Source organism: Felis catus, chromosome B2 (genome assembly GCF_018350175.1).
Source record: "Felis catus isolate Fca126 chromosome B2, F.catus_Fca126_mat1.0, whole genome shotgun sequence".
NCBI lineage: Eukaryota > Metazoa > Chordata > Mammalia > Carnivora > Felidae > Felis > Felis catus.
The window spans coordinates 17,914,177-17,927,473 of NC_058372.1; the positions used below are offsets into that span (position 1 = coordinate 17,914,177).

General features: G+C 46.3%; 1 protein-coding gene across 1 annotated transcript; it reads right to left on the minus strand.

The window, feature by feature from the left end:
* Window positions 1-335: 335 nt before the first annotated feature.
* Window positions 336-7,489, minus strand: LOC101094418 (transmembrane protein 14C). Its single transcript, XM_003985812.4, has 6 exons — window positions 7,354-7,489; window positions 6,294-6,361; window positions 5,899-5,975; window positions 4,956-5,057; window positions 1,781-1,868; window positions 336-836 (listed from the first exon to the last, which is right to left on the minus strand). The coding sequence occupies exons 2-6, from the start codon at window positions 6,314-6,316 to the stop codon at window positions 782-784; spliced, it is 345 nt and encodes a 114-aa protein (XP_003985861.1). The 5' UTR covers window positions 6,317-6,361; window positions 7,354-7,489; the 3' UTR covers window positions 336-781.
* Window positions 7,490-13,297: the final 5,808 nt, after the last annotated feature.

Genomic DNA, 13,297 nt, shown 5'->3' on the forward strand with positions numbered 1-13,297 from the left:
GACCGAATTAGATAACTCAAGTTTCCCACAGGTCTTTTCATTTCACATTTATAGGTTAGCTAATTAAACACAATTTCATTTTTTTCTTTTTCATTCTGTTGCTGTTGTTACACAGTCCTAACCTTAGAAATCCTCACTAAAGATCACTTTTAAAACAAGCTTCGATGCAATGTACAATCAAATCATACACAGCTTTCCTTGGTTCTTAAATTATTCAAAATACATAATTACTAAATAAAACATTAACAGAACACTTCCACGTTCCCATAGCTTCCTGCCATTCACATCCCAGTCTATGTTCTAGACAACTCTGGCAACGAAGACACCATAGAAAATATTATTTATGGTAAATTTTATTTTCATTGATATTTCATTTGACATAATTTCAAAGTAGGTCTGTGCTCTAAGATGAGCCAAAAAACAGAAACCCTAAAGCTCGTAAGAGATGTTTTTCACACTGTTCTGAGTAGGGCATGGGGCTTGGGGGGTCCCCAAAGTTGATACCTAACGTTTTACCCTTTGAGGCTTTACCTAGAGACACAGAAAGAAGAGAGAACATCAACACACAAGAATCAAACTGTAATAAGGAGCTCTTGGGTTACAAACTACCACCTCTTTAAGGCTGTAGTGAAGTGAACGATTTCTTCTGCAAAGTTCAATGTCATTTTTTTTTTTTAAGTAAAATGTCAGAATATGTGAAAATGCTGCACTTGTTTCTCTTAATACACTGATATTGGAGAAGTTTTTAAAATCTTCATGAGTCCAAGCTGGGACATGACTACTACTGATGGGGTCTATTCAACACACTAATTCCAAGTTTGGCGACCATCAGCAAACTGTTCAAAAGAAACACATAAACAAAAACACATCAGGTAAAGAACACAACAGGTACTCGACTGTTGTTTTTTTTTTTTTTTAAGAAACTAAGACTACAGGCCCTTCGCAACTACGTGAGGAGACGCCGAGGCCGAGCAGGCAGAGGTGGAGCCTTCATTCTTGGAAACACGAAAGAAATAACATGCCAAGGGGCAGTCTTGCCCTGCACCCGCCTCAAAATGGTACGTGTGAGTTGGGAGTTCCTGATCTCACAGCCAATAATTCAAAGAGATGAGCAAACTGCAGGCTGAAAGACCAAGGTCTCTCCGGGGTCACCGAGCTAGTTAATGGTAGATTTCCGGTCTCCCAGGTAGATTTCCAGTCTCCCGGTTTACTGCTCTTGACCTTGGTGTACACGGACTATAAAGCATTATGCCTGACAGCATAACTATGACTGAAGTCAGGTTAGTGATCTTCTTTCGAACCATTTTTTAAAATTCTGTCCTCAGAGTATCTTTATCACACGTAAGGAAAACGTTTTTAAAAACAATCTGGTCTGAGTTTTGTAACTCAAGTTAGCCAGCAGGACTCAATCAAAAGTCCCTTTTAACAAAATGGTCAGTGATAAAGGACACCCACACGTCTAAGAAATCTGGAACGCACGCTCAAAGTCGCAGAAAGAGCCGCTGTCAGGGCTCTGCCTGAAGCTCCTTCTGACGTAGGCAGGAGCCAGGACGGACCAGATTGCAAACGTGACAGCAAAGCCATGAACTTACTTACTTCATTTTGACATCACATCAACTACTGTTTTCGCAGCCTCTCCTATTTGTGTGTAAATTAAATCATTCCGGTTGATGTCCAGCATCAGGTATACCAACACAAGTAAATTCTGGAATGTACGGCGTATCTGGGGCCCTAAACTCAACTCCATCCCAGTGACGAACGGCAAGGGAACAGAAAATACCTGGCACCCGCGATTAAGCCCGCAGGCAGAAATTTCCCAGAGTGGTAGAATCGCATCCCCATAATGCCAGCTAAGGTTCCGGATGTAGCTGAGGGGAAAGACAGAAAGAATCGAATATCATTACATCTTCTATACGGGAGAACCAATGTCCCACCCACCTTTCAAGGGCCAGATCCCCTCTCATACCATCTCCTCCACGCTGGGGGAGAGCTGGGGGTGCTTCGTGGCCACCCGCGCCCTGTAGGACTAAGTACAAAGACTGGAATATAAGGCCCTCACCATCTGGGCCAAACCTGCCTTTCCAGCGTCACTACCCACCATTCTTCCGCCATAGTTTTCTCCACATTTGCGGTAGGTCTTCTTCTATTCCCTGTTGATGTATTTACCTTAACTGTATGCACTGCTAGTCAGCATGTGAAGACCTATTACATGTATTCCCATGTACTCACTGCACTAGGTGCCGGAGGGCAAAACTACCATCATAAAAGGCCTCTAAGAGGGTCCCGCCTATTCGGGAAAATGAGGAAAGGATTTGCTGAGGAAATGAAGACCAAAAAGCCAAGATCTGAAAAGGAGCGAAGAGCTAAAAGGGGGAAGAAAGCACATTCCAAGAGAGGGGATAACAGTGGTGGGGCCTTGTGGTGAGAGGGAACCGAAGGCTCAACTGTGGCCAGTGAGGAAGAGGGGCCAGAGCACAGAGCCCTGACAGCCATACTGAGGACTATGTTCTTCAGCCCAAGAGCAATGAGAAGCCATCAAAGCATACCAAGCAGAGGGATACATGAACATAAGAGGACTGTAAAATCAGAACTCGAGCTGCTCCATGGAGAACAATCCGGAGGGAAACCAGAGCATGTCGGGATACCACTGAAGAACTCCCTCAAGAATGCAGGCCAGATAAGGGGTACTGGGATGAGAACGGTGGCCATGGAGACACAGAAGGAGACACTTCAGGATATGGGCTGAAGGTAGTGCAAATAGGACTGACTGCTGAAGGAGACGGAAAGATGGGAGGAGGACAAGATCCAAATGGATGGAAAACACCGGCACCAAACACATCTGTAAGGACATGAGGTTACGTTTGGGCAGATGCCTGGAGACAAGATTTCAAGCACACAACCTTTACTTATGAGTAAAGCTTGGAGGAGTGATGCCTTTCTGAATCAATTTTCCGTTTCAATGGTAATTTAAGGCCTAGACCCCAATAACACTGTCAAGCAAGACGGTATAAAGAAGATATGGGGCGCCTGGGTGGCTCAATCGGTTAAGCATCTGACTTCGGCTCAGGTCATGATCTCAAGGTCCCAGAGTTCAAGCCCCGCATCGGGCTCTGTGCTGACAGCTCAGAGCCTGGGGCCTGCTTCGGACTCTGTGTCTCCCTCTCTCTCTGCCCCTCCCCCGCTCATGCTCTATCTCTGTCTTAAAAATAAACATTAAAAAAATTAAAAACAAACAAAAAAAATATACAAAGAGCCAGGTCTTAAGAACTTAAATATTTAATGGCCAAGAAGAAAGATGGGTCAACAAAAGAGAACGAGAAAATAAGAAGGAAAACAGGAGAGTGGAAAATGGCTTGGTCTACTATGCTGAGAAAGCTAAAAGGCCAACTAGAATGAGGATTAAAAAATGTACAGTCGGGTTGCCTGGGTGGCTCAGTTGGTTAAACATCTGAGTCTTGATCCCAGATCAGGTCACGATCCCAGGGTCATGGGATTGAACCCCGCGTCGGGCTCCACACTGAGCGTGGAGCTTGCTTGGGATTCGCTCTCTTGCTCTCTCTCTCTTGCCCTTCCCCAGCTCAGGCACATGCTCTAAGAAATAAATAAACATTAAAAGTATATACACTGGATTTTGAAAATCCAGGTCACTGACAGGCTCAGGGAAAGCTATTTCCATGGACAAAGGACACAAAAAGGGGGGTCAAGAATGTGAGAGGCGAAGAAGTAAAAACAGGGAGTAGAACAGATTGTTTTAGGGAAGTTGCTGAAGGGGAAGAAGAAGGGCAGGCAACTGGAGAAGGAAGCGGGGTCACGAGAGGTCCTTTCTTTTTTAATGGGTAAGAGAGGACATCTTTGAACATGAGTGGGAGGGATCCACCCGCAGGGAGGAACACAAATAAGAGATGACATCTCTGGCAGCATAACACCCCAAGAAGGTGGGGAGAAGAGACCCAAAGCGTGGGTGGAGGGACTGGCCTTTGAGAGAGAAACAGCACAGTGGAAGGCCTGGGTGATGATGGCATGCTGGAGCCTCCGTGTGATGACTGTTGTTTTCCTTCACGTAGGCAGCGAGGGCAGTTGCTGAGAGCAGGAGTAGAATCAGACACGAGGATAAAGGAAGCCTGAAAGTCATTCAGGAGCTTGAGCGAGGGAGCTGGGAGGCAGAGCTGAGAGCGGGGTGCCTCCTCCTTCCACGGGCATGCCCCAAATCAGCCGCCGCGACCTGCCTTCCCAACCCGTGCCGACTTGTACGAGCCACTCGGTCAACACACTTGTTCTCCCCACCACTCTTCTAAGGGCCGGCACCGCACGTGTTCCCACTCTGCGTATCTGGGGAGACGGCGAGATGTCCACGCTCCCAGCAGAATGGCTGATGTGTGGGGAGAGCTCAGTGAAAATGCACCCCAGGCCACGCTGATAAGAAGTGATCTTCCTCCCCGGTGCTGCTGTGCGGGCTGCTCACGGGGCACTTCAGCAGCCCCGCAGTCACCCCAACAGCGTCAGTCAATGTAAAGGCTCCTCGAAGGCAAGGCCTATGCCAGACATTCAGCTTAGTTTTAAAGGGCTAACACGTGATTTGCAAAGGCAAACAAACGCACTATTGAGGCAAACCTCACCCAGGCACGTGATCCTCCAGTAACGGTCAAGCACACGCTCTTCAGTGGGCAGACATAATGATTACGAGACGTCTACTTGCCTCGTACAAGCTTAATACTAATTCTGTTGGCTAGACCTAAACTGGAGGCATGAAAACCTTTCCGTATTCCGTACATAGAAAGTAAACAGAAATCAGCACCACTCTCCCCACTCCCAATTTTAAAACTTCCCCAGCACTTGGGCAGAAGTAGTAAAACTGTCTTCATGTGAAGATCCTGCCACATGCCACCGAACCAGAGCCTTTGGGTAGAATGTTCTGGATACATAACTGTACCAGAGAGACAGGGAAGCAGACGTACCTAGGAAAACCCAAATGTTCCTCGGATCCTGAGACAGCTGATAGGCACCCAGGCCTGCTAAACTTCCGAAAAGAAGGCCAGCAGCCAGTGACGGGACGCTACCTGCAGAGAAGCAAACAGTCCTGCATTATAACGTCAGACACTCATTAACAGAAGTCACCAGATTTCCTTTCCCTCCAGGGGAAAACAGCCAAGAGAACTTCTCTCAACACAGCTCATAACCAAGGAGCTCTCAAGCAGGAAAATGTGTTGCGGCGTTTGCTATTTTACGGAGAAGTCGGGGTAACGTCACATTATTCCTCTCCTTTTTAATATACAGACACTTGCATCTGGGGAGCAAAGAAGGGCTCCTAACCAGGCCTGATGAACCTGTCAAGCGTTGGAACTGTCCACAGGCAGAACCTCAGGCAAATCCCCAAAGGAGAAGGAAATAGGGGCAGTGAATTAAAACAAAACAAAACCTGGAGAGTAAGAATTCTGCTGTGTGTGTGTGTGTGTGTGTGTGTGTGTGTGTGTGTGTGTGTGTTGGGGTGGGGAATGCAGGCTAGGAAAGAGGTAGAAACAGCAGGTTTGCTGATAGAACTATGCCTGATGAGAAAAGAGGTTTCTGCCTACTCCAAAGAGCACAGAGATAATAACACCCTGGGGTCAAGGCAGATGTGTGGTAGTCGACGATAATAACAATCTACTACCACTCCTGCCCGGCATCTTAGATAAAGACACCAAGAACAAGGGAGTAGACAAGAAGCTTGACTTAGGTCAGCCAGATAATGGGAAAGCAAGTGCAGGGGCAGCTACGGGACTGAAAAGGAGCCTGCACTCCAGCTAGAGGGCTTCAAGCAAACCTGACTCAAACAAGACTGAACTCTGGAGACCCCGGGGACTCACTCTTTACCAGCAACAACGTGAAGATCTTAAGAGGTCAGGTAGCTACAAACCATACCTGCTTTTGCATAGCCAATGATCCCACCAGAAGCAACCAGTGCTGCATAGCCAAAGCCAATCCAGTGTAAAGGCACTCTGAAAATGAAAGAGTAAGAAACCAGTGCCAACCATGTCTAAAAAATAAAAACCACAATCACAGGATGGGACTAAAACGTCATCATTCCAGAACAGTCATATCACTGTACAAATGAAAATAAATCCTAGAGGTTAGAGGACTTGCCTGGAGTCAGTGACGGAGCCGGGACTCAAACTCAGGTTCCCGGCCTACATGACCAATGCTCCGATTCCCCAGGCTGTCCGGCACTCTACGCTCAGTGCACTTTTCAGATCAGGAAAGAAGCTCTGGTTTTGAGAAGTTCTTGGCTATTCTACTCCCCTTCACTGTGTACTTACAGCGGGCCAGAGTCCTTCTGCATCGTTCTCTTTCACTCCAACCAGACAGAAGAGTACACCTGCTGCACCTGGGAACGAGGGACTGGATCAGAGGTGGTAAACAGCACGTCTCTCTAGCAGTCAGAAAGAAGTGGATCCTAGTTCCAGCTCCACTCCTTGGCAGCTAAGAAGGAATGGACAAGCTCCCATCCTCTCTAAGCCTCAGTTTCCTTCATTGTACCATGAGGATAATGGTACAAATTTCCTACAGCTGCTGGGGCATTAAACAAAATAATAAGTAAAAGTGCTCAGCCGCTAGTAAATGCTGAGCAGATACCAACCATTATGGTAATAACCTCCATTCCAATAGCACAGGACTACAGCAAACAGCAAAATTCACGGACCAGCTCTGTCCAGGTGATAAGTTTACCTTTTCATCAGCTAACCAAATTATTACTGAATCGGAAACTAAGTATCTCCTGTAACCTTAATTCGACTATTTCAGTTACCCCTTTCCACTCCTGCCCAAAGAACTGAATTATTTCAAAACTCAGCATGTGCAAAACTTTCAGACAGCTATTTAATTTTGCACCCAACTCCTAACTCTTGTTAGACTGGGGACGGTGAGGGGGGTAAAATACAGGAAAGTCCAAGTCACAATTAACGTGGAACACTTCGCTCTTGGCAAAGAAATGCATCTGGTATGGTTTAACTTGAAAGCAATACAACCTTTTGTTTAAATTTTCAATTGTCGGGCAGGGGCTACTTGGAATTGTGCCAGTCATTAATTGCAAGTAGCACTCAGCGAGATTTTCAAGCAGCAAGAGCAATAAAACCCCCAGGAAACTAATCACCGCTACGCTACACTGGTAAGCACTGGCCTCCAGAGCTCAGGGGTTCTGCAAGATTCACGACTACTTTAAGGAAAGCAGAAAATGCACGACTAGAAAGGAAACTGTGACGCAGCCTAAAGCCCCTGCCTGGATCTGGGGGACAACGAGTAGGCGGCAGCAAAGCCTCTTATATAACCCCAAACAAGTCAAAATGATATAAAACAGTAATTAATTCCCAAGCACCGAACCTCTTTCCCCTACGACTGCACCTGTCGACCGCGGGGTAGCAACGGCGAGGCGTGGGAGTCCGGGCCCCGCCGGAAACGTCGCGACGCCCTCTGCGTCCCGAGGGCAAGGCGGGCCGAGGGGTGGGGAGGAGCATGGGGCGGGGCTTGAGGGGGAGGTGTCGCGGCGCGCGCATGCGTTCCAGGAACGGGAGATGCCTGGGGCGGGGCTTGAGAGGAAGCGTCCAGGCGGAGCGCTCTGCGTCCGGGAGGTGGGGCGGAGAGTCGCGGCGCGAGCCCGGAGTCCCTACGCCGGTGTTCCAATCGTCGCTCCGGCCGTGCTGACCGGCCTTCGAAGCTCGGCTCGCCAGCAGCCCGCCTGAAACCCAGAATTTGAGTCGGGTCTTCGCAAGTGGCTTCGCGAGCTGGGCCAGGTTTTCCTGGTGTAAACCAAAGGCATGCCATCCGGGAGGATTCTCCCTGCCGAATCACGGTTTTTGCCTGCCATGGTTAAGAACTACTTTCTTCCTGCAGAGCTGGTGGCCACAAGCCAGACAATAATGTGGCTTTATTATTTATCTGAGAAGCAACTTAAAGGGAGAGGATAAGTGAAATATAATTTCCTACTACCGCAGTATGCGCCAGTGTCCACGAAACATCATCTCCACTCCCTCTCCAGAGCTGCCTCTCATCCCTGCGTTTCCTGCGCGACCACTCAATCGCTGTAAACCAGAATTTGGGTGTTATCCTTGACGTCTCTCTCCCCTTCATCCCCTGTAAGGATCAACGTAGATAAATCTTATAAATACAGTCTTCAGTGAAAAAAGGAGATCGCAGCTCCCACATCTTCCAAAACAAAAACTTGTCACTTGCAACATCTCTTAACCTTTCAGATACCCAAACTGAACCCTGTGGTTACCATCGCTGATTCTTACCAGCCAAAGCAGATAAGGACTAAGAAGAACCATTGGTAATTCTAGTAAGCCAGATCCTCACCAAATTACTGGAAGACTCCGCTTAACCCACAACGGGACCTATCTTAACCACCTCGGAATGGACGTACGGATGCACTCCTCCCGATACAGGTGTATACGTAAACCTTAGTTATCACCACCATGATCTTACCTCTGCCCTTTAGACTTAAATTGAACCACAGAGAATTAAGTTAATTACCTACAACTGTAGTACTTAGTAGAGCTGTTATTTGAAGTAAGGTCTTTCAAAACCTACACCCTCACCTTTATGTTGTATTGCCTCGACATTCCTCAACCCGTAGCACACCCCAGTTCTCTGTGTGTAGTCCCAAAATTTATTGTCAAATACATTGGCTCTCTGCTCTGTTTCAGTTAGTTACAGAGTAAACCAAATTAACGATTTGTTTTCAGTAATGTTTCTCATTGGCATTAACATATTTTAGGAGATAGCTCAGTTCTCAGCTAGGAACCCCTGAGCCACAAATGTGTCAATGGAGTGTGACCAAGATCGTGTGAGGGAGAAGTTTTTAGTCCTCTGGTCACTGGGGCTTCTTAACAGGTTGTTTCTGTTTGTTTCTTTCACAGAGGCCTAGGGTCCAGACCATGTTTGGTAGACAGACAAACGTAGCCACACACATAACCAGAGCAGTAAAGTCCGTCGGCCAAAACAGAAGAGCTTGTGAAGAAGAAGGAATAGTGCCTCAGTTTCAGCATTATTTGACCCTTTTTGGAACCTCATTCATGTGTGACTTCACACTAAGAAATCCCAAAACAAAAATGTCAAAAACAAATTCCGGGTTGCAGTGTTTCACCTGACGTCTACTGAGGATCTACAATACCAGTGTCTAGGTGTTCAGGATGTATTTTGTAGCTTTGAAGAGGACCATCATCCATCAATAAAACCTTTCCCCAGGAAATTGATGACTGAGGTTATGAAAAAATATTGCCTGCGTTCTCAACCCACCCTATCTGCCACATGCTTCTGGGACCTCATTTATCAGAAAGAAAACATGTGGCGTGTTCATTGTAAGCCAGACACTGCATGAAGTGCTTTCCGTAGATGAACTCATTTAATCTTCATACCAACCCTTGGACTAAAGACTCTTATCATCTCTTGCTTTCAAACACAAGAGGAGAAAGAGGTTACCTAATAGGGACATGGCCACTGGCCTTAATAAATGGCAGAGCTGCCCTAACTCCTTTCCTCTGTTCTCAATACAGTGGCCAGAGCACTCCTGTTATGAGTCAGTTGTGTCATCCTTACGCTCAAATCCCTCCAATGGCCCCCTTTCTTGCGCCCACCTCTGAACACCTGCACGTGCTGCTTCATCAGCCCAGAGCTTCTCCCCGGATCATCTCCCAGCTCACTTCCTCACCTCCTTTGTCTTCATTCAAAGGTCACCTGCTCAGTGAGGCCTTCCCGGATTATCTGGGTTAAAACTGCGATCCCTCCGCAGTTCCCTCCACGGCTTATTTTTCTCCATGACGCTTACCTCCACATACTGTATGCTGTAAAACTTACTGACTGCACAATCATCCTCCCACCCAGCACGTACGTTCTTTGAGAAGGATGTTTATGCGGCGCTTGGAACGGTGCTTGGCACACAACGGCTGCTCAGTGAGCATGGACTGAGTGAGCACAGATGTGGAGTAAGAGAGGCTGGTCTGCAGAGAGAAGCGCGAAGACAACACGTGCAGTTGGAGACAAGATGGAGAGATCGCCCCGACTGCACCCTCTCCCCTTCTGAGCTCTGGTTCTCTTCTGTCCGATGCACCTGTGTCTTTGTTAAAACTCCAGCCCCGGGCCCTCTGTTTAGAATAGCCAGAGCAGCGGGGCGCCTGAGTGGCTCAGTCGGTTGAGCGTCCGACTTCAGCTCAGGTCACGATCTCGCGGTCCGTGAGTTCGAGCCCCGCGTCGGGCTCTGGGCTGACGGCTCAGAGCCTGGAGCCTGCTTCTGATTCTGTGTCTCCCTCTCTCTCTGCCCCTCCCCCGTTCATGCTCTGTCACTCTCTGTCTCAAAAATAAATAAAACGTTTAAAAAAAATAAAAAAATATATAAAAAAATTAAAAAAAATGAAAAAAGAGGAAAGAAAAAAAAAAAGAATAAATAAAAAAAAGAATAGCCAGAGCAGCTTTTTGTGTCTCGCAGCTAAGTCTCTCTTAGCTGAGACAGCACCCCATTTCCTCTGCCAGAAATGCCCTTTTATCCTTGTCTAAAAACTCACATCTCATTTTTTTTTATTAAAGTCCTCAGTCAAGCGGCCCCTGACCATCCCAGGCCATTACAGGTGTTCTGGGAAAGGGAGGTGAATGCCAAAAGACCGCCAAAGACCAAAGGAGCCGCTAGACCAAACAAAAAGGCCGACAAGTCTAGCTTGACAAGAAATGGCCCCTTAGTAGGGGGCTCGTGGACGGAGTGTTCCTTTGGCTACCGCAAGACAAGTAGGTCTCTTGGATCCCACTCGCCCGAAGACTTGCTTTTCGAGTGCCAGGGGCAGGGAGTATGATAGGAAAAGATAGGATTCAGTAGGCAGAGAGGGAAAAGTGAGACCAGAGGTCCCTGGGTGTGGAAACACATATTTTGGAACAATGCTGGGAGCATCTGACCACAGAAAAACTCCCTCCGGCGTACGGTTCCTCTTAAGAATGTAATAGGCACCACCTCCTCCCTCTCAGGTTCCCCTCAGGAATTTCACAAAAGACCTATAAAAGTAGGTCTTTTGTGAAAGACAGACCATAAAAGGTATACCCACAAGGAATGATATGGCCACATAGCACCCCTCGTACAATGGAATCGAGCCAATCAGGAATGGACAACCCAGCACCTAGAGTTCTCTCGCCAATAAGGGGAGGACCTAAGAAGGAACCCGGGGGAAGGGAAGGGAGGGCTGACCAGAATTATAAAACAAAGATCCTTACCTATTGTTGTGGGTATTCACCTCCAAATGCCCCCCAGTCTAGAAAGAGACATTTCATACTATTTTTTTTAACTTTTTTTAACTTTTATTTTTGAGGGACAGAGCGTGAGCAGGGGAGGGGCAGAGAGAGAGGGAGACACAGAATCCGAAGCAGGCTCCAGGCTCCGAGCCGTCAGTACAGAGCCGGATGCGGGGCTCAAATTCACAAACTGCGAGATCATGACCTGAGCCACCCAGGCGCCCCCTAGTCTTACTTTCTAATCTTATACGCGAATAAACTTTTGCCTGCTGCTCATTTTGTGTCCACTTCTTCATTCTTCAAAGCGTCGAGACAACAAACCCCAGGGTATTGAGGCAAAAAAAAAATCCTGCAACAGAGTATGTGCTGAGGGACCACTCAAGAGGAGGATGTTAAAGACTAGGTATGTTTCTCAAATTCCACATGAGTGAAATCATATCTTTGCCTTTCTGACTTATTTCACTTACAAACATAGGCGAAAGGAAGAAAAAAAATAAAAACAGAGGGAGTCAAACCATAAGACACTTTTAAATACGGAGAACAAACAGGGTTGCTTGGGGATGTTGGGAAGATGGGCTAAATGGGCGATGGACAAGAAGAAGGGCACTTGTGATGAGCACTGAGTGTTACTGTAAGTGATGAATCACTAAATTCTACTCCTGAAACCATTATTATACTGTATGTTAACTAACTTGGATTTAAATTTTAAGTAACTGGGTGCCTGGGCGGCTCAGTCAGTTAAACGTCCAACTCTTGATTTAGGCTCAGGTCATAATCTCACGATTCATGGATTCGAGCCCCACGCTGGGCTCTGCGCTGACCCTGTTTGGGATTCTCTCTGCCCTTCCCCTGCTCACACACTCTCTCTCTTAAAATCAGTAAACTTAAGCTTAAAAAAAAAATAGGTATGTGTCAGTCATATTTGCAGGGCAGATCAAGGATGTTATGCACCGAGGGCATACTTAAGGGTGTGGTTCAACAAAAGGAAAGAAGGGAGGGGTGCTCAAAAAGGTTTCAGGCTACAGGAGAGTCATCCAGGCAGATCTGTTCACGTAATGTGTAATTATTTACCAACTTTCCTTTAGGCTGGGATCACACTTTTCCTTTCAGCCCCCAGAATCTAGGGTAGCGCCTGGCACAGGGCTAGTGAACAAAGGAGGGGGAGATATAGGTGACATGGTGCATTCTGAATTGGGAAAGAGTGAACCTGGGAGGAGAATCTGCTCAGACACAAGTATCAAAGTGGATAATTCGACATGTAGATGGCCAAGACTATGGGCAGACTGTACATAGAGGGGAAGGACAGGTAGATCAACAGAACAGAACAGAGAGCCCAGAAATAGACCACCACAAATACAGATGACTTTTGAACAGCTCAGTTATGGGCCCTGACCCTTCAGGCAGTCAAAAAATCTGCATATTAACTTTTGTCCCTCCTCAAAGTTAATTAAAAGTCTACTGCTGACCAGAAGCCTTACTGATAACACAGTTGATTAACACATATTTTGTATGTTATATGTGAATTATATACGTGCTCTTACAATAAAGCTAGAGAAAAGAACATGCTAAGAAAACACAAGAGAAAATGCATTTACAATACTGTATTTATTGAAAAAAAATCGGTAAATGGACCCATACAGTTCAAACCCACATTGTCCAAGAGTCAACTGTACAACCGATTTTTGACAAAGGAGCAGAGACAATACTACAAAACAAAAATAGTCTCTTCAACAAATGGTGAACTGAACATCTATGTGTAAAAAAAAAAAAAAAAAAAAAAAAAAATCTAGACACAGACCTAACATCTTTCACAAAACTTAGCTCAGGATGGACCACAGACCTAAATGGAAAATGCAAAACTGTAAAACTCCCATAAAGAAACTTAAGAGAAAACTTAGATGACATTCGGGGATGGTGAAGCCTTTTTAGATACATCAAAAATATGACCCGTGAAAGAAATAATTGATTAGCTAGGCTTCATTAAAATTAAAAACTTCTGCAAAAGATAATATTATCAAGAGAATAAGAAGACAAGCTACTCACAGGGAAAAAAATA

Bases quoted from the DNA above. Each gene is read 5' to 3' on its own strand.
- LOC101094418 (XM_003985812.4), bottom strand. From the start codon at position 6,316: ATGCAGAAGGACTCTGGCCCGCT. The intron at 5,976-6,293 runs GTAAGTACACAG...TTTCATTTTCAG, and splicing joins CAGAAGGACTCTGGCCCGCT to AGTGCCTTTACACTGGATTG. The intron at 5,058-5,898 runs GTATGGTTTGTA...GCTTCTCTGCAG, and splicing joins CATTGGCTATGCAAAAGCAG to GTAGCGTCCCGTCACTGGCT.